General features: G+C 39.0%; 1 protein-coding gene across 1 annotated transcript; it reads left to right on the top strand.

Annotated features, from left to right (window-relative positions):
• The first annotated feature begins 1540 nt into the window (after positions 1 to 1540).
• On the top strand, positions 1541 to 13748 carry LOC126416318 (coiled-coil-helix-coiled-coil-helix domain-containing protein 7). Its single transcript, XM_050083980.1, has 3 exons — positions 1541 to 1735; positions 1817 to 1915; positions 13489 to 13748. The coding sequence occupies exons 1-3, from the start codon at positions 1649 to 1651 to the stop codon at positions 13594 to 13596; spliced, it is 294 nt and encodes a 97-aa protein (XP_049939937.1). The 5' UTR covers positions 1541 to 1648; the 3' UTR covers positions 13597 to 13748.
• The last annotated feature ends 13494 nt before the right edge of the window (positions 13749 to 27242 follow it).

Here is a 27242-nt window from a genome sequence, read left to right as displayed (position 1 = left end):
AATGGTCTTCTCTCTTGTTTTGCCCTACTACATTCAAACTTAACTTTTCGTCCAAATTATTAATTTCTGACAAAATGTACATGTGTTAAATCTATTTTTTTAAATCATATCTAATGTTTCACCAGTATATTTACCAGGGAGAAAAATTTATTTGCTGCCATTGTGGAAATACACCAATAGAAATTTGTTTATCTCCAAGGTGACATGTAACACAGTGTGTAAAAGACAAATGGATGGCTGAGGAAAGTGCCTTTCCTGACTGTTTAAAGTTAACTGTAATTATATCTGTGAATAAAAAGGGAGATAGGGAATCAGCACAAAATTATAGATCTATTGCCATAGTTCCAATATAATCCAGAATCATTGACATGATAATGAAAAAGCAACTACATGAATATTTTGAGACAAAACGCCTCTTATATCAGGTCCAATGTGGATTCTGTGAACACCAGTCCATAGTTAAAACAGTACATGATACTGCTTTGTCAGTCTTAAAGAGATTTGAATGCCAACAATGTACAGGGTACATGTACAACAATGGTTGATCTAACAAAGGCCTTGGACACAACATTGCATAATATTCGAGTGAATAAACTGAAACTGTATGGGATAACAGACAGAAAATAACATTGTTGAAATCATACTACTCCGACACTAAGCAAACTGCCCTAACTGATTCCAATAAAAAGTTAGGCTTTCTGAAAATCACAAGAGGAGCACCTCAACGATCGGTGCTCAAACCAATTCTTTTCATTGTTTCTGTTAATGATCTGTGTAGACCTTACAAAACAGTAATTTATGCAGATGATACCACATTTATTACTTCCCATAAAGACAAAAAATACTATGGAGGGAATTAATAAACTTAGGATGGACAAGGCATCTTCCTGGTTTAAGGCAAATAAACTAAAAATATACATTTGCAAAAATGAGAGTATAATATTCACCCTAGAAGGTAATGACTGCTACGACAAAGACTCTGTCAAATTACTGGGTATCCACCTCGGCACAAAATTGAATTGGAACATACATGCAGACAATGTATACAGCAAACTATTTGTTGTGTTGTACTTCATCAGGAAATTGGAAACCGAAAGGCTGTAAAATCTGGGCTGAAATAAAAAGCTTTCAGCACTGTTGATGAATTTGTAAATAGAGGTGTAAGAGTTGTCTAGCAATTATAAACAATTGCTGCTATTCTTACAAATTCTTATAACCTGTTAATTTAATTCCAAACAAACAGCTTCCACTTAGTCTTTAGACTGTGAGTGGAACAACTTTCTGTAGGTAGTGTAATAAAATTGTAGAATTGTATACCGTACAATGCAAGCTGTATTTCAAAACGCATAACATATATACAAGTGTAACAATGGATGGTGCGTTATGTAGTTTGATATCTGTTTAGTGAGCTAATGAATAAATGAAATGAGTATCAGAAAGCGATCCTCGCTGTCATGTGGAAAGATTTGACGGCAGCATTGCTGGTGTACGTTTAAGTGGCGCTGATTTTGACGTACTAAACGCGTCTCTGGTCAGAGTAATCATAGCGGTTTACTTCCAAAACAAACATGGAGCAGAAGTAACATTTGGAACAATTCGTGAATTCATACGACACAAGTGAAGTTAGAGTATGCAATGCATGGTTTAGATGACAGCAATGGAAGCAAAACAAAGCCGTGCTGCGCACAGGAAGAGAGACCAATTAAATAATGATGATAATAATCCTTGTCTGAAGGTTAATTTCGATTTGAAATATCTGAAATACGTCTTGATTACGAATAAAACAACCCTCTTAATTTAAGAATTCATGTTTCAGGAGCAGGAAATGTCACTCAAATGCTTAGGTGCCAACAATTATGACAAAGACGCATGCAGTAAGCATTTTGACAACTATAATGCGTGCAAGAAATTCTGGGTGAGCAGAGACTTTGTTTCTTTTTATTTCGTCTAACAACGAAGAGAATAGATATGCATACCCTACAACTGTAATTGTTAGCCTACTTACATTGAGTTACCTTTAACCAAATACAAATGAACACTTAAAGCATTAGTATGAATTGGGTGTGAAAAAAGCAGTTCCACACAGGGTCGTTGCAAACCCCAAATACTTACCACGATAGTGTCAGCTCATTATATCATTGTCAGAGTGATGACTTTGTTGGTTATAAAAACACGCACCGTACAAATCTAACGCGTTTCTAATACAAATTATCAGTCACTTGAAAATCACTACATAGTAGTTGTTTTCCATGATAATGTAATGTGAAGTATTGTAAAAATTAATGGTGTCGAGCGGCAGAAACCCATTTTTTCTTTCGAACTGTTGGTAAAAACATGAAGCAACTCGTATATTAAGGATAGTGCAATTGTTTTCCAAAATAGCAGTGAGTGAACACGAAAGTACATATTTGGCTTTGCAGTTATAATTAATAGAAACAGTAAGTTTTAAGGTAACTTCGCCTTTGTGAAGGTAAGTCAATATCATTTCAACCTCATCGTGTCAGATTTTGATCTTGTGTGTACACATCCCCCTGTGAAACACTACTGTGCCTAGGTGGGATGACTTGTGTGCTTCAACGATAGAGATAGCGGTTCTGTTGGTGTAACCACAACACAGAGGTATCTGTGGACAGTCAAGATAAACCTGTGCTTCATGGAGGGAGGGGCAGCAGCTAGTGGCAGTGGTCTGGGTGGTAGATCGACTTAGCTTTGTAAGATTAACCAAACTGGCCTTGCTATGTTGGTACTGCAAATGGCCGAATGCAGGAGGACCTACAGCTGTTATTTTTCCCAAGACCATACAGTTTTGCTATATGGCTTAATGAAAATGTCATCTCAGTCCGGAACTGCGCGACTGCTACGGTCGCAGGTTCGAATCCTGCCTCGGGCATGGATGTGTGTGATGTCCTTAGGTTAGTTAGGTTTAAGTAGTTCTAAGTTCTAGGGGACTGATGACCACAGATGTTAAGTCCCATAGTGATCAGAGCCATTTTTGAAAATGTCGTCCTCTTCGAGAAAAGTTAGTTATTTGCATGTTTCGTTGACTCATTACATCACTTGGTAGATGTTCAATGATTTTTAAAGCCAAAAACATTACTGTAAGGATCAGTCAAATGAAAATGACACAGAAAAGAGTAAGGAAACTGTTTGTTATTTCAAAAATAATCTCCATAATTGTTAATGCATTGATCCTCACTGTGAGACAAGATGATCAGTACCCTAATGGCAAAGTGTTTGAAGTTGTCTAAGGTGCCATAGTGTACTTAGGTGTACACGTCTTCATATGAAGTAAATGGACAGCCACATACATCTTTCATCTGAATAAATATGGACATCATATGGGGAGAGATTGGGAGTGTATGGAGGATATGTAAGGGTTCCCCAGAAAAACTTCCGCAGTATATTCAAAACAACCAGGGCAATGTGTGGGTGGGCCCACATCCTCCATACACCCCAGTATCTCTCCATGCAATTTTTAGAGCCCTGAAGAGAGACATTCGTGCCCTTCGGTTTTCTTCAGAAGGTGCGTGCCTGTGTACAATCATAGTTCCACAGGCCAACAAGCATTCATGTCTTGTCTTACAGTGGGATCAATGTATTTACAGCTATGATGATTACTTTTGAAACGATAAACAGTTTACTTAATCTTTTTCCCATATCTCATTTTTATTTTACTGCCCCTTCTATCTTCTGTAACACACTAAGGCTAGGTGATAGGCAGTGATAATCATTTCTTCGTATCACATTGTGTATATGAATGTTTTCAATCAGTGATTAATTGTTGACAACAAACTTCATAAGGGAGTAAACGTGCTGTGAGACTATAGTCAGTAAGGTCACCTGTTTAAAGGTCTGTCTAGTACAAGAGGTTCTAGAGTGAACACTACTTATTACCCTTACTATATGCTTCTGTACAACGTACTTCTATGATTGATTACCCCATACTGCTGGTTAGTCGGGGATCCGTACCAGATAATATTGTTACAAGAAATAAAGAAGAACCAAAGAAGAGCAGCATGTTTTGTTACAGATTCATTTAGCAAGCATGAAAACATCTCGAAGATACTCATCCAACTCTAGTGGCAGACACTGCTAGAGAGGTATTTTACACCACGGTGTGGTTAACTATCAAAGTTCTTAAAAATTCATTTCTGGAAGAGTTAACCAATATATTGGTTCCCCCCAAAAAAGTAAGTAAAGCAGTCATCAATACAAAAGTTGTTTTGAACATCACTGTGCCTTACTAGACATGGTCCTGTTTTAGGTGGTATGCCATTGTTTTCCTCCAAGCTTTGAACTGACATAGCCAGCCTGTGACTGGGAGACCTAGAGTTTAATGTGGATCCCGAACCACAAAGTAACTCGGCACTTTTCACATCAAGAAACATTGCTAAAGGTGAAAGGAATGATAAGTGACAGATAAAAATCCTAAGACTGACCGGATATCTTGCTGAAAGACCATGAAGAAAAAATTTGAGAAAGAGTCAACCTCACACAGAGGGGTACCAGCAATCATTCTTCCCATGTACTATTCATAGATATACCAGGAAAAGGAGAAGTGACAGTAGTACACAAAGTATCAAGTTGCACAAAGTAACTTCCACCACATACTGTAAAGTGGCCTTCAGAGTACAGATATATATTCTACCAGTATTTGGAGGGATGTAGAGGTATTAAAAACTGGAACGCACAGTACTGATGTTCGACAGTAATAGTTATTTTATAGTTCATTGTGAACTGGCTCTCAGCTTTGTAGGCCTTTCTCAGACATCTCAAGATTAAACAGACAGTCCACTCAAAATTAGCTATTGTTTATAGTTGTACAAAGATTGTTTTTTCCAAAGATAGATGACTTTTCGTGACTACATATCTGTACAAAATATACAAACATAATTAAATACTCAAAGAAACTATGAACAAATCTTGTATTGCATTATACCCAAAGATTAAATATATAACAATGTGTGATATAAAATAAGTAACTGAGACATGTTTGAAGTAAAATTATTTCCAATTCAGCAAGCTATACAGCCAGTCATAGGAATTATCAATGGGGCCCTCTCTGAGCATCTTATTTACTGAAATGTTTATAAATAATTTTGAACAAAAGTTTTTGGATACAGAGATACTGTGTTCTAAAATACTACAGTGGTCTGCCTATGTAGCTAATTGGTCAGCATATATGACTGCTGTGCGGAGGACCAAGGTTCAATTCCCAGTACTGCCAGCAGTTTTTCTGTGGTGGGAGAACTAGAACTCAGCCTTGTGATGCCAGTTGAGGAGCTACTAGAGTGATAATTAGCAGCTACGAGGTCCGGGAAGCTGATAACAGTCCGGAGAGCAGAATGTTGACCATATGCCCCTCCATGCCCCATTGAATGACACAGTGGATGGTTGCTACTGACTTAACATCGGTATGCTGTAGAATTACTGAACATTTTCTAAATTTAAGTATAGGCCTAATACATTTCCTTGAGACAGAAAAGCTTCTGTCCAGAAATCAGCACGGTTTTAGAAAACTTCTGTCATGTGAAACTCAGCTGTGTCATGTGAAACGCAGCTTGCCCTTTTGTCACATTATAACTTGTGAAGTGTGGATGAAAGGCAGCAGGCAGATTCAATATTTGTAGATTTCCGGAAAGCATATGACACAATGCACCAGTGCACACTGTTAATGAAGGTCCAAGCGATTGGAGTAGGTTCAAAGGTATGCGAGTGGCTCGAAGACTTATTAAGTAATAGTACCAGTACATTTTCCTCAATGGCAAGTGTTCATCAGAGACAGCAATATTGTCAGGAGTACTTCAAAGAAATGTGATAGGACCACTCTTGTTCTCTGTGTACATAAATAATCTGACAGATAGTATGAGCAGCAATTTGCGACTGCTTGCTGATGACACTTTATCATAGGGGAAAGTATTGTCATTGATTGACTGTAGGATGATACAGGTCGACGTAGACAGAATTTCTATTTGGTGTGATGAATCGCACTCATTCTAAATGTACGAAAATATTCAGAATGTATGTTAATGCAGAAGAGTGGAAAAAAACCGTGCAGAAATGTTTGAATACAGTCTAATGTTGCACTACGTGTCACAGTCACTTTGATTAAATATTGAGGTGTAACTTTGCAAAGCAAACAAGTCCATTAAGATGATAGTAGGGAAGGCAAGTAATCAACTTCAGTTTATTGCAAGAATTGTAGGAAAGTGTAATTCACTCACAAAAGAGACAGTATATTGAACACTTGTGCAACACATTCTTGAGTACTGCTGGGGTGTTTGAGATCCCCATCGAGATGTATTAAAAGAATACATTGAAGAAATCAGAGGCATGCTACTGGGTTTGTTAGCAGCAGGTTCAATCAGCTTGTGACTGTTACGGAGATGCATCGTTAATTCAAATGGAATGCCTGGAGGAAAGACAATGTTCTTCTCGCAAAAAAAAACATTGAGAAAATATAGAGGACAGGTGTTTCCAGCTGACAACAGAACAGTCCACTGCCACAAACATACATTTCATGTAAAGATCGAGAAGACAAGAAATTAGGGCTCATACAGAGGCATTTATACAGTAATTTTCCACACTTCATTTGCAATTGGAACAGGAAAGGAAATGACAAGTTGTGGTACATGATACCTGCCCCTAGTACATGCAGGGCTGGGTCCATATTTGCAGATATGTTTTTCAAGCCAGGTAGAGCTCCTGCCTTACCTGGGGGGTTTTTTGTCAACAGAAGAGTTGCTGAGCTGTTCACCTCAAAGCCTTGTGCTGCTGTGTTGATACATGGCGCACAGGTCGCAGCACATAGAGCTGCAGTCACAGGCTCCTACTTGTGTCCACATAGTTACATGTCCGTGTGACAATGCGCCTGTATTCCTGTGCTGAAGTGTACTTAGGTCGCCACTCAGCCCCTTGACAGATAGTTCAACTCTGGGCTACAGACAGACCACCAGACTCACCAGACAGTGCTGTCGCATCCCTTTGCGAGAATCGCTAGTATTGGACTTCCATCAGCAGTTCCAGAAAACCCCACTTTGCCTTCGCCTGGATCACAGCTGCTGGACTTCTATCAGCCACTCCGAAAGGCCCTGCTTCACTGGACCTGCACCTCAACTACCCATGAGCTCACGGTCTCGTAGGACCATGTCACTGTGCATTCGCATCACCACCTTGCTTATTGCCACTATTGACAATCGTGACGCCGGCCGGTGTGGCTGAGCGGTTCTAGGCGCTTCAGTCCGGAACCGCGTGACCGCTACAGTCGCAGGTTCGAATCCTGCCTGGGGCATGGATGTGTGTGATGCCCTTAGGTTAGTTAGGTTTAAGTAGTTCTAAGTTCTAGGGGACTGATGACCTCAGATGTTAAGTCCCATAGTGCTCAGAGCCATTTTTTTGACAATCGTGGACTTCTTCATAGGGGGCACTTTCTATGCATTGTCACAGAAAGGCATTCAAGTTGCACTCATGTGTGGACCTTCATCCTCTAAGGCTGTACTGAGTTAGTTCGTTGTGAATCAACAAACTTTGGTTCTGCAATGTGTGCACTTCTGTATCTTCCTCACAATGCGATAAAATCTAGGAAATATACACCAGCTTTTTGTACTAGCAATACTTATTCATATTCTTGGAACACCTTGGAACACCATACAGTCAAGGATACTTCTCAATACCTTCTTGCAGAGAATGTACGTCTCGATGTAGATGATGTACCGTGCTTGTGGACAGGTACCACCAGGCAATTAAACAAATTTTTCCACTGTAATAAAATTAATTTTACAATGGAGCTGAGAGGAGACTCAACTTCTTAAACCTTACTATTGACATTAGCAAAAAAATTCTTTATTTAAGATACACAGCAATGTGGCTTTCTGCAGAGACAGTAATACCTACCAATTCCCACCATCCTGTAACACACAAACATACAGCTTTCCACTCCATGGCACACCACCAGCTCTCTATACAACAGACCAAATTAGATTTTGAAAATGCATTAAAAATAATTAAAGAAATTGCATACAGTAATGGTTATAATCCTGGCCTAATTTATAATGTACTCAGTAGGAAGAAAAGACAGAGGGTAACTCACTTCTGTATCTTCCTCACAATGCCATAAAATCTAGGAAATAAACACCAGCTTTTTGTACTAGCAATACTTATTCACATTCTTTTCAACAGCAATGACAAGATTCCACTTTTAGAAGAGAGTGGAATTTATAGGATTTCTTGCAGTATGTGTGGCAAATTATATTTGAGTCAAGGTCTGGTAGGCCTATAATTACTAGACTGACTGAACGGGAAAGGAGTTGGAAACTGAAAAAGAAAGATTCCAAACTTGCTAACCATGCTCTGCATGAATGTCATTCTTATGAAATTAAATGAGGCATTCAGAATACAAGTGGTGCAAGTCCAGAGTAAGTGTTTCTGAGAGATATCAGAGGATAAGGCCATATGGGAATAAAACAATCAGCATAAACTTCAGGCAAACAAAAATGTACTTTATTTTTACTCGTTCCATGCAAATTAGAGTACGTAGAAGAAACATTGTAGTCTGCAGCAATGTTTGAAACTGAAAATATGGACTTGCTTCAGTAGACTCCTGAAAATAATTGCAAACAAAGTAGTACACAGTATAACAGTTCCATGTTTAATATTTCTATATCCCTTCTTGTACTGACTACATTTGCCTACATATTCACACACAGAACAATTCATGATTGTCTTCAGACTCACCAGACCGTTTTTGATGTGTGTTTGCAATGCAAGGAATATGTTCGAAGAAATGGTGCTAAACGGGGGGAATAAAAGTGAGCAAATCCAACATATACTACTACTTCTTTGCATCCATAACTGCTGGTTGCTGCTTGTAGAGACTGTCTTCTTCTGGTAGTTGATGTGCTGGTCTTCCTTTACCTTTGTTTGCCAAATTAATTTCGTGGAACTGTATGCCAGCACCAAGGCTGTTTTTGTGTTTTAGTGAATATGCATGTCTCTTTTCATACCGCAACCACTGAATGTCGAACCAGTTCCCGCTGTGACCGTCAGTGGTTTTCTTCCATTTTACAATGGCTGCATCCAATTTTGTTGGGGATAAAAAAATCTGTATGGCATCATTTGAACTATTTTAAACAGATTTTCCTTCTTGGACCCTTTCACAATGGTTATCCAGTCATCTGAAAAATAAACATGCATTGCGTTTCTACTCTTTGCTTCTATCAAGCTGAAGTCGACATAATTTCGTAGGTGTGGATGCACTGACACAAGAAATGTATGGTTTATGATTTCTGTTTCCATACCAAGTTCTTGTAATAGTTGCTTCAAAGAAAGTGCCATTTTTATGTTCCAATTGTGTCCTGTGCACCTGTCAGAATATACAGTTATGTGCTTACAGTGTTTCAAAACAGATTATGTTGTTGTCAAACCATGTACACAAATGGTATAAGTGATAAAAATGTGGCCCATTTTTCACAACACATTTTGAATTACATTAGTTTACGATCAGTTTGTTCTGAATAGTTATCTCTGTCCATAGCAACAATTAATTGTTGTGATGGAACTACAAATCTTTGAAACACAGCACTCTGTGTGGCCTTGCTTCACTTGTCCTCTGAAATAATAAACAGCTCTTCCAGTTGCCAAGTGAAGTGGTGCAATCTGACACCACACCGCTCAAATAGGGACTTCATTCACTAGTCCGTGGAAAATATCCCATAATTCAGAGAGTACTATGCCTCTGTTCTCAAAACCATTTTTGTGGATTTACACTACTTGTACTCTGTAGAGCAAATAAAGCTGAAAATTAACTTTACTCAAAATTTTATGTTCTCTGTAGAGCAAATAAAGCTGAAAACTAACTTTACTAGAAATTTTTACTATAAGGAAACACCAATCACAGAATCCTTATGTGATTCTTAAGGAGAAAATACAGTTCAGTTATCCATCCTTGCTAAAGTAACAGCAGCTTTTTAATATTTTTCTCTGCCCTAAGATAATATGCTCATTAAATAATCATTGTACAGCTGTAGACTCCTGCTGATGATGTGTGGACTGTCTGTTTAGTCTTTAATTGTCTGAAGATGGGCTAGAAAGCTGAAAGCTTGTTCACAAAAAACTACAGAATAAATATTGTGAAACATCAGTACTTTGTATTTCAGTTGTTGACATAGATAATTTGTTCAAGAAACAAGGGGACCACCCTGTTGCTGAACACGCTGCCAAACATGATATCCTTCATTTCAATGGCTGCTTCACAGCCTGTGCCTTATGAATCCTTCCAACCAACACCAGCTTATCTGAATTACTATCTTTAAACTTCATCAAAGGAAAATAGATACACATAAAAAACACATTTTTCAGAAAATAAAATAAAAGGGTTGTTTTTGAGTTTTTGAAAACCAAACTTGATGGATTTTTGCAAGACTGAATTAATCTCATGGTAGTGTTGTGTTGCACATAAAATTAAAATACAGTTCAGGAGCTTTAAAATGGCACCAATGCAAATCTGTAGCTTCAGTTGTTTTGGCCTTATAGTCAAATCTGTAGCTTCAGCTGTTTTGGCCTTATAGTCAAAACAACAATTTTTAATATTTTTGATCCCAAAAACAAAAAAGTAGCATAGCCAAGAACTGTTAGAATTCACAGTAGTTGTTAACTGTCAAATATTCAAAAAATGTGAGAAATCTGTAATATCAAGAACCAAAAATTTAGGAAAACTGGTTGACTTGATAGGAACTGACTCTGTGATTTTCAGTCCAAATACAATTATGATACAGTTCTTCACACTAGCCTGTCCAGACAAGCCTCTTCATATCTGTATAACTTTTGCACCCACATACATTTGAACCTACTTACTGTAGTCAACACTCGGTCTCCCTCTACTATTGTTACCTTCCACATGTCCCTCAGTTACAAAATTGTTTTTTACATAACTGGGTCCACAGCCACCAAGTACTGATTAAATGAGGACATTTCTCCACTGAGGCTATAACTTAATGCAACACTTTTATTTGCATTTGGCCAATTTCAACCTCATGAATATTATCAAGCATCTGCAACTAAATGGCCACACATCTAATGTTTGTAGACCACACATGAAGTCAAAGAACAAAATATGGGAAAGAATGCCAAGGCATATTCCAGTTAACTTTGTTGAACCTGCTTATAACACAGTCATGATCAGTGTTAAGATAAGTATGAACTACCTTATTTCATGTATAGTCTACAAATGGTTGGTGCATGACCACATGGTTGCAAATACTTGATAATGACCATGAAGTTGAAATCAACCAGTATTAAATAAAGCATTACGTAAAGCTTCAGTCTCAGTGGAATGGAGTCCTGATTTAATTGCAAATTTGACAATTCATTGGTAGGACAGCTTGTGTACTATGAAATTATCCTCTCTTTTAGTTAATTCATGCCATAAATCTATATTCTACCCAGTCTGATCCAGTACCTTCTTGTTAGTAATGCAATCTACCCAGCAGCTCTCCAGAATTCTCCTATTGCACCACATTTAAAAGATTCTATTCTCTTCTTCTCTCTACTGCTTGTTATTCTGTAAAAGGCTATATCCAAAGAAATACTGCAAGTAATACTTCTTAACAATTAAATTTATGTTAATTGTTTACAAATTTCTCATTTTCACAAATATTTTTGTTGCTATTGCCAGTCTGCATTTTATATCTTCTCTGCTTCAGCCGTAATCAGTTATTTTTCTGTGCCAAAAGCAGTACTCCTCTACTACTTACAGTGTCTTACTTGCAATCTATTTTACTCAGCACTACCTTAATTTAATACAACTACATTCCATTTCTCTTTATTTGCTTATATTGGTTATGTTCATATGATACAAAATTTTCAAGATGCCATCCATTCCATTCAATTGATGTTCCAGTACCTCTGCCATCTTTAACAGATTGCAGTGTCACTGATGTACCGCACAGTAATTTTATATCCTTTCCCAAGGTGTTCTTTGTAGCTTGCTCAGTTTATAGATTGAATAACACTGGGGATAGGGTGCAACCTGTCTCATTCCATTCCCAACTACTGCTTCCCTTTCATGTTCTGTGGCTCCTAAACTGCATTTCTTGGGATTACAACTCGATAATAAATTCAGATAGGAGAATCATACCACATAACTGCTGAAGCATCTCAACAAATCTCTATTTAAATGCGAATGTTGTCAAACACAGGCAATATAAAAATAAAAGGAGCTAGCATACTTCCCTTACTTCTCTTTCATTTCATACTGTCATATGGAATCATTTTTTGGGGTAACTCATCAAGCCAAGCTAAAGTTTTGTGTGTCCGAAACAGTTAATAGTTTTTTTTTTTTTTTTTTGGTGGTATGAACTCAAGAACATCCTGCAGAGGCCTGTTTAGGGAACTAGGAATGCTAACTACTACCAGTACATATATTCTCTAATAAAATTTGTTATTTAAAATTGCTGAGAGTTGTAGAGAGCCTTGTGTTTGTGTGTGTGATATATCACCAATCAGAGCTAGCATCGCCGATCAGAGATCATATTAAACATTTAGTTCTGTATTATCTGATTGGTTGTGCCAATTCACATATTGAAGGCATGCAATTGCATAATGGCTCCAATAAAATCATGCCTAGTAAAGCATTTTAATGTTAAAATCAGCAGTTTTTTATTGGGAATATCAGCAGCAGAAACCATTGCAGTGTTTCAGCAGGGATACAGAGAGGAAGTATTCATCCAGGCATAGTCCACAAATGTTGCTGTTAGTTTTTTAATAAAAGAAAGAAAGAAAGAAAAAGAGGTTGGATGGCTGTTGAATATTAAACATGTCAAATGTCCTTCAGCCTTCTAATAGATGAGAACAAAGTATTACAGAACAGTTATTAAATTGGATGAACTGACTGAAAAACATCTGTTTTTGTCAAGGAAATCTACAGCAGAAACCATTGTGCCCCTTCAGCAGGGATATAGGGTTCATGTCAGTGCATTCAGCCTAAAGGTTTGCAGGTCAAACTTCGATGTTGATTGAACATTAAACCCACCCCCCCTCCCTCCAATAAGTAGGTAAGAATCCACATGAGGACAGTATGGCTTAGTTTTTTTTTATATGAAGGAGGTAATCCACCATGAATTTGTTTCCCAAGGCACCAGAGTTAACCAGCATTACAGTTTCCAAATGCCTAAACAGTAGCATGATGCTTCTCAGTAAAAATGGCGTGCTTTGTAGAGATCAAACTACAAACATTAAGTCAGATGGACACTATTTTAAAGTGTTACTGTTTTTGAAATGTTTTCTGAAATCCAGAATTTTTATTTGAATAATTCTCATGACTTTCCTCCCACCTTGTGTACTATACATTACTGTTAATTTAGATGAAGCAGGCAAGGGCCATTTGCAATAATGTACAGATCTCAGTAAGTTGCACTACATGTTTTCACATCTTACTTATGCTATGGCGTGCATACAGTGCCTACAATGTATCGTATCTAATTATTGTTTCAGGATGCTGTTAGATCAGATAGAAGAATGAAAGGGATTGTTCCTTATTTACCACCAGCAGAAGAAAGGGAAAAAGTTAAAGAAGAATACATTTCAACTCTAAGGAGATAGTAAAGTTGTAGCTGTATAGTTAATTGTAATAAATATCATGTTTTATATTATCTAAAACTGTGATTGCACGTGTAACACCTCTGAGGCTATACAAAGACTGTAGCTAATAAACTCTGGATTGGTACGTGTTACCATTCACCTAGGAAAACACAGTTAGTAGTACGCAAGAGAGATTGATTGTAAAACACTTCTGTGATGCATCCTAGAATATTGTTCAAGCGTGCGTGGTACCCATACCAGATAGGAATAACTAGAGATACCAAAGAGATTAAGGGTAGCACAAATGGTCTCAGGTTTGTTTGATCCACAGATCATGACAGAAATATATAAAAAACAGGACTGCCAAATGCTTGAAGGTAGGTGGCAACCATCCCATGAATGTCCACTTATAAATTTTCAAGAATCAGCATTAAGTAAGGAATACATTAGGTCGTTACATGTATCCCTGGCATAGGGACTACAAAGACAAGGTTAGGTTAATTACAGTATGAAGAGGGCAGAGAATTTTAAGCAGATATGTATGGAATGGAAAGAAACCCTAAGCTGTTGTACAATGGGAATTACTCACTGCCGTACATTTCACAGTTGTTTGCAGAATGTAGATATTGATTCAATTGCCAACTTTTTTTATTTCAAAGGATTTTCTTAAAGGTCACCTGATCAGTTAATGTTATTTTTTAATTACAGCCATGCTGTTTTTGTAAATCACCTCAGTGACAGAATTATGACTAGCTATATTGTATAACAGTGAAACAAATAGCATTAGTTCCCATGCTCCCTTTGCTACTAAAATTGTTTCTTTTCTGTGACACATAGCCTATTTGCTTTTTAACTCAGGGTCTTTTAACTTTGGTAGTTTTACTCGGGAGACACTTAGAATAGTAGTTGCACTTTGCTTATACTTTACTACTCCGACATGATATTTATTAATTTATTTTATTGGTGCCCAAAAACATTGGTCGGCTATGGTTTTGTTAGTTCTCTGACATTAATAAAGATGCAATTATAACAGAAAATGAGAACAGTGAGAAATTAGGACAATAGAGGGAGATAAAATGCCTCCAGAAAGCAAAGAAAGCATTGAAATTGCAGAGCAGCCACAAGCCACTTGTAACTTTTCTTTATTTTGGCATGTTTCACTCAACCAACACAAGTGTCTTCAGAAATTATGTAGCCAGCGGCCAAATATTACTATTTGTAAGATATCAAAATAACAAAATGTTACATGTGATTTTTTGTTGCTGTGCATTTTTAATTTCTAACGGCCGCTGTTTCGTTGCAGGCAGTGCCTGTGCTTACTAAAGAAACAATGGTTCTTGAAGCCCATAAATTTTAAAGAGAGAGTAAGGAAAAAAAATCACAAAGAAACTATCAAATCTGCAAGGAATAATGAAATTGTCGTGAGGAATGTAGTGATGACACTAAAAAGCAGTGTGAAAATGAGCAAGAAATTTAGAAGTGGCAATAATATAAAAAATGTCTGTGGTTATCTAACATTTCTTGGAAGCATATAAGACAGCAGGGTACAGGTGACACACTACATCAAGAGTGACGAATATAATACATTGATATTTATGAAGCTATAAAAATGGAGCAATATTCAAAAATTAATAAAATTTTCCTTAGAAATAAATTTACACATTAAGGCTAATGATCAGTGACATCCTTCTCAAATAAGCGGCTCTTCCTTGATGAACTCTTCCAGCAAAAAGTAACATTTATGTATCAGAATATCACATAGTTTATTTTCCAAACAGTAGAAAATCCAGGATAGAACAACAATAATATAGTGTAGAATAGATTGTACTCACCCTCTTGAACAGCAGACATGGGCACAAGGCAACTGTTGTCTCTATGTGTAGAGGCCTGACAGTGGTGAGTATCAATCTTGGATGGGGGGAGTACTGAGGATGCAGAAGGGGATGGGGAAGGGGAGTGGTGGCAGGGTACAGCTGGGAGAAGATGCTGTATTACTGCCTTTGGTAGTTACTGTGGCATGGTGGGAAAATGAGGCGGGCTGCTGAGTACAGCATTGTGAAACTGTGCTCAGCGGGAGGGGTGGGGGTGTTAATTTGGTAGAAGAGAGGAGGAGGAGGAGAAAAGACTATGCAAGTGTGCTGGGGAGAAGGGAGGTATGTATGAGGCTGGAATGGGAGCAATGAAGTGACGGGCTAGAGGTAGGTGGAGGACAGAGGTTAGGGAAGGAAGGAAGGCAGGAGGGGAGAGTTCCTACCTTTTGGAATTCAGGAAAGCTGGTGTTAGGCAGCATATTCCACAACTGTGTGGTTCGGCTGTATCTTGGCCATAAATTGGCTATGCTTATTCATGTGGACAGACAGCTTGTTAGTGGCCATGCCCACATAGTATGTCACACAGTGGTTGCAGCTAAGTAGGTAGGCTACATGGCTGCTTTCTCAGGTGGCCCCACTTTAGATGAGGTAGGAAATGTCTGTGGCAGGACTAGAATAGATGGTAGTGAGAGGATGTGTGAACAGGTCTTGCATCTAGGCCTCTCCCAGGGGTATAAACCATGAGGGCAAGAGGTGAGTTGGTTCTTGGTGGAAAAATTGTGAAAACATTGGTATAGGTTTAATCTTGATATATTACCTTAATTAGTCTTCAATTTCTACTTTTGAAGTGAACTTTGGTGGTTGTAGATGATGACTCCAGATAGGACACAAGTGCGACTCATTGTTGGGTACTGTTTGAGTGTTTGGGATCTGCATTAGGTCGGATTTAGGGAGGACATCAAGTCATTTCAGAGGTGGGCTGTTAGGCTTGTTACCACCTCGGTTCGAATGACACTCAAGTATTATGGAGATGCATCAGGAAGTCAAATGGGAATCACTGGAGGAAAGGCAATGTTCTGTTTGAGGAGCACTATTGAGAAAATTTAGAGAACTAGCATTTGAAACTGACTGCGGAATGATTCTACTGCCACCAGTGTACATTTCACTTAAGGACCATGTAGATGGTTCACATCAGTCATGTGAAACCCAACTTGTGCTTTTCTCACATGAAGTACTGAAGGCTTTCAATCAAGGCAGTCAGATAGATGCTGTATTTCTTGATATCCGAAAAGCATTTGACTCAGTACCACACCTATGCTTATTGTCAAAAGTACAATCATATGGGGTAACAAGTGGTTCTTATAACTGGATTGAGGACATTATGGTAGGGAGGATGCAGCATGTTTTCTTGGATGGAGAGTCACCATCAGATGTAGAAGTCACTTCAGGTGTGCCCCTGGGAGGTGTGTTGGGGCCCTTGCTGCTCATGTTGTACGTTGATGACCTTGCAGACAATATTAATAGTAACCTCAGACTTTTTGCAAGTGTTGCATCTATCTATAATGAAGAAGCTGCATTAATATTCAGTCATATCTTGATAAGATTTTGAAGTGGTGCAAAGATTAGTAACATGCTTTAAATGTTCAGAAATAAAAAATTGTGCACCTCACAAAACAAAAAAACGTGGTATCCTATGATTATAATGCCAGTGAGTCACTGTTGGAATAGGCTAACTCATACAAATCCTTGGGTGTAACACTTACTGGGAATGTGAAATGAAATGATCATATAGGCTAAGTGCTGGGTAAAGCAGATTACCATCTGACTTTGGTTTATTGGTAGAATACTGGGGAAGTGCACTCATTCTACAAAGGATATTGTTTAAAAATCACTCAAGCAAGAGTTCTACAATATTGCTCAAGTGTGTGGGGCTCAAACCAGGGACTAGCAGGGGAATTGAACATATAAAGAGAAGGGCAACAGAAATGGTCACAGTTTTGTTTGATCCATGGGAGAGTGTCACAGAGATCCTGAAAGAAGCTGAACTGGAGGATTCTTGAAGATAGACATAAACTGTACTGAGAAAGTCTATTAACGAAGTTTCAAGAATCAGCTTTAAATGATGACTCTAGGAGTATACTACGATCACCTACATATCACTCACATAGGGATCGTGGGGATAAGATTAGAATAATTAGTGCATGCACAGAGACATTCAAACAATCATTCTTTCTGCACTCCATACAAGAATAGAACACAAAGAAACCCCAATAACTGATACAGTGGGACGTACCCTCTGCCATGAGCCTCATGGTGATTTACATAGTGTAGATGTAGATTTAGAAGATAAGATTATTGTGATTAGGACTCGTACAGAAACATATAGACCACGGCTTTTCACTCATTGTATTAGCGAGTGGGACTAAACAGAAAATGACTAGTACTGGTAAAGGTACCTGTTGCCACTTACCATATATGGTGGTTTGTGGAGTATGTATGTAGATTAACCAATTTTATTACAAGTTGAATTACATTGGTCTGTACCAAAGGGATCTTAAGGTGACATGGAATTGAATAATAGATTTTCTTACAAGAGTGTTTATACATTCATTTCTTCTTTTATTGCATTTATTTGATAGCTGTTACCATTGTTGCCTACTTCAAGGCTCCCAGTAAGCAATCCGTGTGGTGCCGGAAGCTCCATGCCACACTTGCAGTGACATAAAGGCCTCTGCTGGCGAACTCCAACCACCACACACTGCCCATGGAGTAGCTCAAAGAAATTATATAATACGAAACAAATATTTAGATCCTACAGTGAATTATTTTTATCTCATAAACATTATAATAATATTAATTATCAACATGCTTGCTCATTTATATAATACAACAAGGGTACAGAAAACTTTGCGCTGCTAACATTTGTGGGGTTAGTCACAACTTTAACTGCATGAAAATTCTGTACCTTCACACATCTCTCCATATAAATGAATTACCATGTTACTATTTTCCAGTTAGTCTAATAGAAATATTAAACATTACAACAACAATCATTTTTCATTCATCTACAACAGCTATTCAAAAATAAGACTTATCTGTCTTCACTTTTTCTTAAGTAATTGTTCTTTTACCCAAAACAAACATGCCGTTCTTGGTTTCGCATTTTAAAAATATTAAGTATACCATTTATTTCTTGCACTGTTATTCATGCTAATCATTATTCTTATTTTTTTCCAAAGTAAATGATATCAGCTTTGATAAATTCTGTTGCATTAATTAATTGCAAAATTTATTTTTTTAAATACTGGAATCATTTCTGTAAATATTGTAATATTTCTGTATATTTATTTATAATTACCCTTTCTTCTCTACGGAAGCTTAAAGTATGCCAATGCAGCTAGGTTACACTTAAAGAGACATGTTGCACTTGATGTATTACGATCTTACATTTTTTTATAATGACATGTTCTATTGGCCTTTCAAGTACTGTACAGTAGTGTATTTACTTAACTCATTTCATTTACATTAAAACATTACATATTTAGCTCATGCTTGTCATTCAGTAAACAAGTTTTTTCAGTGCCACAAGAAAAAGTAAGAAAAGCTCAACCGTAAGTTACTTGGATATTGTGCAAGGTAACCACACATGTAATTCATTTTCAGATTCATTAAGTATGACAAAAATGGAATAAGTTTGGTACCCATAATATGGTTACGCTAACTATCTTTAGAACATATGCAAAAGCAACATATCATTAAGTAAATTCAAAATACTACAAAGTCCCTTTTACAAAACCAATTTTTACTCCACCCAGTAGAAAACATTACAAACCCTCACCAGATTTTTTCATTTAATGAGTTACACCTGCAAAACTCATTACAAAATAAACTAAATTACGCTCCATAAAATCTTCATCTAAATCTTGCAATTGGATGGACAGTATCATTAATTTAAAGTAGTATTCTTAATCTGAAAAGTCATTAGGAGATTTACACCATCATTAAGTTTGAGCATATCTTTCTCAGCAGAAGACTGCCAGAGGATATTCTGTTTCCTCCAGCATTGCTAAAACTAGCCACACCCTTTCTGGTGGACTGAGCAAAGTTCCAACTACAAAACTGTTACCTCCTTGTAGCAGTAGAAATATATTGTTTCTCTACACAGAGGAAAAAGAATACAAATACCTCTGTTACTGACAAGGAAATGGTACTTCCGTGACCACTACAGTCGCAGGTTCAAATCCTGCCTCGGACATGGATGTGTGTGATGTCCTTACATTAGTTAGGTTTAAGCAGTTCTAAGTTCTAGGGGACTGATGACCTTAGAAGTTAAGTCCCATAGTGCTCAGAGCGATTTGAACCATGGTACTTCCTTGTAACAAGGAAAGAAAAAGTGATTCTTCCCACAGAGGACAAAGGGTGCTATGACCACAGTAAATGTTGGTGGACTCTCCATGAGTCCCCACTACACCACACTGCTTCAACACACATCATTACAGGTGCCTAACACTTAAAAGGTAAAAGAATTTTACAACTCTTCATGAGCCTACACATTATACAATGTGCTCTAAAATTCCCCTTACAAACTTCTAGAACTTGTAGGGGGAACTGAGCAGACAATATTCTGAATTGGAACCCCTATCTGGAAATGTATTGTTTCTGTACTACAGCTGTTCAAAAACATGTTTGCTGGGTAGGTATATAACAGGGTAGACACGATTTGGGGGGGGGGGGGGGCCTTATGTCAGATCGGCTGATGTGGTTTGACATCTATCCTACTTCTGTTACCTGGTTTGAGCCTACTCACTCTTCAGCTCTTCCATTACTGTGAGTTTCACTATACAGAAGAATCACGTCAGTGTATTCTGCAAATCTGTACTCAATCATGTTGCTCTAACACACACACATACGTGAATAAGGCTTTAACCAAGTCATTGAGGTAGGATAGATGTCAAACGACATCAGCCGATCCGATGTAAGTACCCCCCACGACATTACAACCCTGTTGCATACCTACCTAACAAACATGTCATCAAACAGCTGTAGTACGGAAACAGTATGTTTCTGGACATAGGTTTCAATTCAAAGTATTGTCTATCCAGTCCCCTCTACATGTCCTAGAACTTTGTAACAGGAATTTTAGAGCACCCTGTATAATCACACATAATAAGAGTTGCCCCTAGCTCTGGGACAAAAACTCCTTCGACCAGACCTCATTTATACCATAAACACATGCACAGTTTCTTACTAAAAAAACTCTTCCACTTCACATACCGGTAATTAACCTCCTTATTATTCACACTATGATGACTCAATCAGCCTTTTTCCCCCTGTAACAATGCCCCGTAGTTAATAGACAAAATATAGCCTGTTGTTTATGACTTTCTCAAAATACCATCTTAAATTGTCCTATGTGCTTTTTGGATTTCAACAAAGCTTTTGAGACTGTTTGCATTCTACTGGCTAAATGCACAAGTAAAAAATTTTTCTTCAGTTGCTCTACAATGGTTCCACTCATATCTTACATCCCACCAGCAATATATCATTATTGGAACTAAAAAGTCACGAAGAGGGATCTTGTATCAGGGGTCCCACAAGGATCAGTATTGGGCTGATTACTTTTGTCTGTATATGTTAATAATGTGTCAATTATTCTTTTCCACTGCAAATATCACCTAGATGCTGATGCCATTGAGTTATATCTAATGGCAAGTTCAATGAACTTGCACACAGCAGCGCAGCATATAAATTCTGATTTACTTGCCTTATCTGAGTGGCCGCAGGCAGAACTTAGGTTTGAAACTTGACCCACCAAAAATGCAAGCAATTTTAGTTGTTCATAAAAGACATTACCATTCAGTTCAGAGAATCTCTTCGACAATTAATCCTAAATGCCATTGAAATAACCTTTACCCCTACTGCAAAAAACTTGGGTTTAATTCTGGATCATCATGTAGTCTGGACTGAACATACAGCGACAGTCTGTGAGAAGGTGTCAGCATGACTTGATTCACTACAGAAACATAAAAAAGTATTTCCTGTTGAGCTTAAAAAGACCTCATAGAGTCACTAATATTCCCCATACTTGAGAGTGTATGCTGTCCTCCAAGGACTTTTGTACAAAAGCTCATGCAGTCTAGAACTGGATGAATGTTTGTATGCAATACATTTGTGATGTCCGCTGTTTTGAGCATATCACTTCTGCCTCCAAAGAATTATCATGACTGTGCCAATAAGCATGGAGATTATTGTACTCTGTTTACTCTATCATCTTCTCCATCACTGCACTCCCTCATGTTTATCTTCAACTCTTGCACTACTATCTGACCAGCACAACAGAAACACTTGTTCTCAAAAAAGTAAATTCTTCTCTGTATCACATAACACTGCCGTATTCTCTAAATCATTTTCTGTATTAGGAATGCAACTGTGGAACAATGTTTCCCAAAACATCAGAGATATTAAATTCCTTCCCTTACTTCAAAAGACAGTTAATGGCCATCCTATCACAATAGCTCCTCCTCCCATACAGTAGCCTGCAGCTCGCTCTCGTCACTCACCCCCCCCCCCCCCCTGCCCCACTGCCCCCCACCCACACCACCCCCAACTTTTCCCTCCACCATGTTCACACAGCCCCTGTCACTGTCTATTCAGTCTTAACCTCTTTCTTTATCCCATACACTTCTGTAGTAATAAAGATGTATTCAGATGTGCAAAACTAATCATTATCATTTTAATGGCCTTTACCAATTCTTGAGATATTTCATTAGCAAAAATTTTGCAATGTGGGTATTAGTCACTTGTTAAACCTTTCTTAATAACTGTGCATGTGCCATATGAATGCATGCCAATCGAAATGTCTGCCATTCTGCCCAGCCACAAGGCAGTGGACCAATGTGGTTCACAGCCACAGAATCCCAGAGAGCTTCTGGTAGTATTAAATACAAAATATTATGCACAACTGGAGTAACTACTGTCACTGTCTGAAGATGGTAACTTCCCAGAAGTAACAGACAATGATAAAACTCAATAGTAACAGGAATTGGCAAACTCTCATTAATAACTACAGAAACCAACTTCTCAGTACTGATAGATGGAAGTTATTTCTCATTAGTAACAGTCAATGGTAGAATCTCAATAGTAATGGAAGCTTGTAAATTGTCAGTACTAACAAAAGATGGTAAATTATCATCTATCAAATCTGTAATACTTGTATTCACATCACTATCAGAAGATTCCACTCTAAATTCTACTTTCTCCAATTGTGGTTCCACTTCATTTTTAAATACTGTAAATGTCTCTACATCCGTAGCTGTACTTTGTTCTAAATTAACTTCTATTTTAATCAATCAGCAATATACATGTTCAACATTGCCATCTAATGTTTCTTCCAGCATGTTTAACAAATAACCAAAACCTGTAACCTTTTTGTTATGTATGTCAGTTATTCCTTCCTGTTCCTCTAATAACTTGTTACTTAGATTAGAATTATTGTTAACTTTACTTGCATAGATTCATTGTTACATGGCTCATCTGTATCTGCTTCTAAGGACCGAGCCATACCACGAAAACCTTGAAATTTCCCTTTCTGTCTTATTGCTGTTTTGAAACACTTCATTTGAGTGTTGCTGATTTTGTGTGTTATTTTTCCATTTGTATCCTGTACCATTATACCCTTGGTCATGTTTTGCTCTTTCTGTATCATGGTGACTATACTGTTTCATTTCATTTGACCCTTTATTACTTGAATGTCTACCTTTTTTCAAAATCAAACAATGGAAAATCCAGGATGGAAAAATTATAATATTATGAAAATGCTAGATTACTACTCCACCATATAACGGAGATGCTGAGTCACAGATAGTGACAACAAAAACTATCAAAAAATGTAAGGTTTCAACTAAAAAGGCCTTCTTCAGAAACACACACACACACACACACACACACACACACACACACACACTACTACTACTACTACTACTGTCTCTGGCTGCCAAGGCCAGACTGCCATTAGCAGCGTATGATAGGAGAAGCAGTCTGGTTTGTGGGGGTAAGAAGGAGGCTGAAGGGGAGTGGGAGAGATAGCAGGGTAGGCATGGGGGTAAAGTGCTGCTTGTGTGAGCACACAGTGACAAAGTGGAGAGAACACAGGGCAGCTATGTGCAGCTGGGAGATTAGACAGGGTGCAGAGGGGAGGAGCAGTGGAAAAAGAGAAAAGTAAAGATTGTGGATGCATTGGTGGAATAGAGGACTGTGTAGTGCTAGAATGGGAACAGGAAAGGGGATGAATAGGTAGATAATGACTAGTGAAGGTTAAGGCCAGGAGGGTTATGGGAACATAGGATATATTGCAGGGGGAGTTCCTACCTGCGCAATTCAGAGAAGCTGGTGGGTAGGAAGGATCCACATGGCATAGGTTGTGAAGCAGTCATTGAAATCAAGAAAGTCATGTTGGGCGGCATGCTCAGCGACTTGGTGGTGTTGCAGATGTTTCTTGGTCACAGTTTGTCGGGTGGCCAGTTGTGTGGATAGACAGCTTGTTGGTTGTCAAACCCCCTTAGAACACAGTACAGTGGTTGCAGCTTGCTTGTATGATGGGTTTCACAGGTATACCTGCCTTCGGTGGAATAGATGATGCTTGTGACAGTACTGGAGTAGTTGTTGATGGGAGGGTGTATGAGACAGGTCTTGAAGCTAGTTCTATCACAGTGATATAAGCCATGAGGCAAATGGTTGGGAGCAAGTGTTGTGTAGGGATGGACAAGTAGATTTTGTAGGTTTGGTGGGTAGCAGAATACCTCTGTGGGAGAGGTGGGGAGGATTGTGGATAGAACATTCCTTATTTCAGGGCACAATGAGAGGTAGTCAGAACCCTGGCGAAGAATGTGTTTCAGTTGCACCAATCCTGGGTGATACTGAGTCATGAGGGGAATGCTCCTCTGAGGCTGGGCAGCGGAACTTCAGGAGGTGATGTGTGACTAGAAAAATAAAGCACAGGAGATCTGTTTTTGTACAGTGTTGGGAGGTTAATTATTATCTGTAAAGGCCTCAGTGAGACCCTCGGTATATTTCGAGAGGGACTGCTTCTCACTGCAGATATGACGGTCACGAGTGGCTAGGCTTTATGGAAGGGACTTCTTGGTATGGAATGTGTGGCAGCTGTCGTAGTGGAGGTATTGCTGGTGGTTGGTAGGTTTGATATGGACAGAGGTACTGATGTAGCCATCTTTGGGGTGGAGATCAACATCCAGGAAGGTGGCTTGTTTGGTTGAGGAGGATCAGGTGAAGCAAATGGGGGAGAAAGTGTTGAGGTTCTGGTGGAACTTCACTTCCTACTCCCACGTTGGACTACTACTATCCACTACCTCCACAACAACCTCCAAACCTCCCCCACATCCCCTCATAGCTGATGAACCCTGCCTTGCGACCTACTATATTTATCCCATTCTCAAAAACTCCCTCACACTATCATACAAAATTGAGAACTTAAACAGACCCAAAACACAGTCATGAAACAGAAGTATTAGCCCTCTCCAAAGGTGTCACCTTTTGTCCCACTCCCAAATTCAGTCATGCAGGACTTGTTAATTACCTTCTCCCGGTCAGTACAGTGGAAACACTTTTTGTCCACCAATCCTACCAATCAAAATCAATCAAACTCAGTTCACTCCTCCATCCACCTGTGATCCCCCCTCCACTGCCCCCAAATCACCCTCTGTTAACTTTCCAGAATTTCTTAACATTGCTTCACCATCATTCCCCAAATCTGTCAACATATAAGCTAACCTTAAATCCACAGAAAGAACTGCAATCCACCACCTAAAAACTGACCCTGACCTTTTAATCCTGCCTGCTGACAAAGGCTCCATCACTGTTATTTTGAATCACAAGGATTACCTGGCAGAATGATTCCACCAGATGTTAGATTCATCCACCTACAAACCCTGCCACAGTGACCCCATTCCACAAATCCAGCAGTATCTTCAGTCCCTCCTCAAATCCTTTGGCCCATCCCAGAACCTCTCCCCAGTGTCCATCTCTCTGCTCACCCCTACCATTCCCTGCACTCCTTCCTTCTACATGCTTCCTAAAGCCCATAAACCCAACCACCCAGGATGTCCCATTGTGTCTGGTTACTGTGCCCCCACTGAGAGACTTTCTGCTCTCATAGGCCAATGCCTTCAGCCTATTACCTGCAACTTACCCCTCTATATAAAAGGTACCAACCATTTTCTGTACTGACTCTCCACATTTCCTGTTTCTTTACCATATGCTGTCCTCCTCATCACTAATGATGCCATTTCACTTTATACTAACATTGCTCATGCCCATGCATGGCCTTGCCACTATTGAACGCTACTTTTTCCAACACCCATCCAATTCCAAACCTATAACTTTCTTCCTAGTCAGCATGACCAACTATATCATCACCCACAATTACTTGTCTTTTGAAGGCATCAGCTACAAACAAATCTGGGATATGACAATTGGACACCTGCATGGTAATGTCCTGTGCCAAACTATTCATGGCCCATCTAGAAGAATCCTTTCTAACCATTCAGAATCCCAAACCACTCACCTGATTCGGATTCACTGATGACTTCTTCATGATCTGGATTGAGGGTGAGGACACCCTATCCATATTCTTACAGAACCTCAACACTTCTCCTCTGTTCACTTCACCTGGTCCTCCTTAACAAGACAAGCCACCTCCCTGGTTGTCGATACAACCTAAGAGATCTCTACACTCATATCAAACCTACAAACCACCAGCAACACCTCCACTTCAAAACCTGTGCCATCCATTCCATACCAAGACGTCCCTTCCATACAGCATAGCCAACTGTGGCTGTTGCGTCTATAGTGATGAGCAGCCTCTCTCGAAATATACCATGCATCTAACTGATGCCTTCACAGACCATAATCACTCTCCCAACCTTGTGCAAAAAGAGATCTCGCATGCCTTATCTCTCCAGTCACCTACCACCTCCCAAAGCCCGACCATTTGGTCACAGAGGAGCATTCCCCTTGTGACTCAGTACCATCCACAACTGAAGCAACTGAAACATATTCTCCGCTGGGATTCTGACTACCTCTTGTTGTGCCCTGAAATGAGGAATGTCCTACCCACTATCCTTCCCACCTCTTCCACAGCAGCACTCCGCTGCCCATCGAACCTACACAATCTACACAATAACTTCATCCATCCCTACACTACCCCTGTTCCCAAACCCCTGCCTCATGGCTCATATCCCTGTAATAGACCTTGATGCAAGACCTGTCCCGTGCACCCTCTATTCCATTTCTGTTTAAGGTTAGGAGGGTAATTACAGTCTGTGAAAGCCTCTCAAAATATACAAAGGGACTCACTGAGGCCTTATCTCTCCAGTCACCCACCCAGTCTCACTGTCCGGCCACAGAGGGGTGTTCCCCTCATGACCTAGTACCACAAAGGACTGGAGCAACTGGATTACATTCTCCACCAGGGTTTTGACTACCTCTTGCCATGTGCTGAAATGAGGAATGTCCTGCCCACTACCCTTTCAACCCCTCTCACAGTGGTATTCTGCGCCCACTGAACCTACTCTATAACCTCGTCCATCCCTACACAACCCTTGTTCCCAACCTCTTGCCTCATGGTTCCTATACCTGTAATAGAACTACCTGCAAGACCTGTCCCATACATCCTCCCACCAAATGCTATTTCTGTCTGGTGACAAGCATCATGTACTCCATCAAAGGCAGCAGTACCTGTGAAACCAGTCATGTGATTTACAGGCTAATCTGCAACCACTGTGTTGTGTTCTATGTGGATATGACAACAACAAGCTGTCTGTCCGCATGAATGGCCATGGA

The sequence above is a fragment of the Schistocerca serialis genome, chromosome 8 (genome assembly GCF_023864345.2).
Source record: "Schistocerca serialis cubense isolate TAMUIC-IGC-003099 chromosome 8, iqSchSeri2.2, whole genome shotgun sequence".
In the NCBI taxonomy this organism is placed as follows: domain Eukaryota; kingdom Metazoa; phylum Arthropoda; class Insecta; order Orthoptera; family Acrididae; genus Schistocerca; species Schistocerca serialis.
Note: the sequence above shows the minus strand (reverse complement) of the source record. Positions and strands in the feature narration are given on the sequence as shown.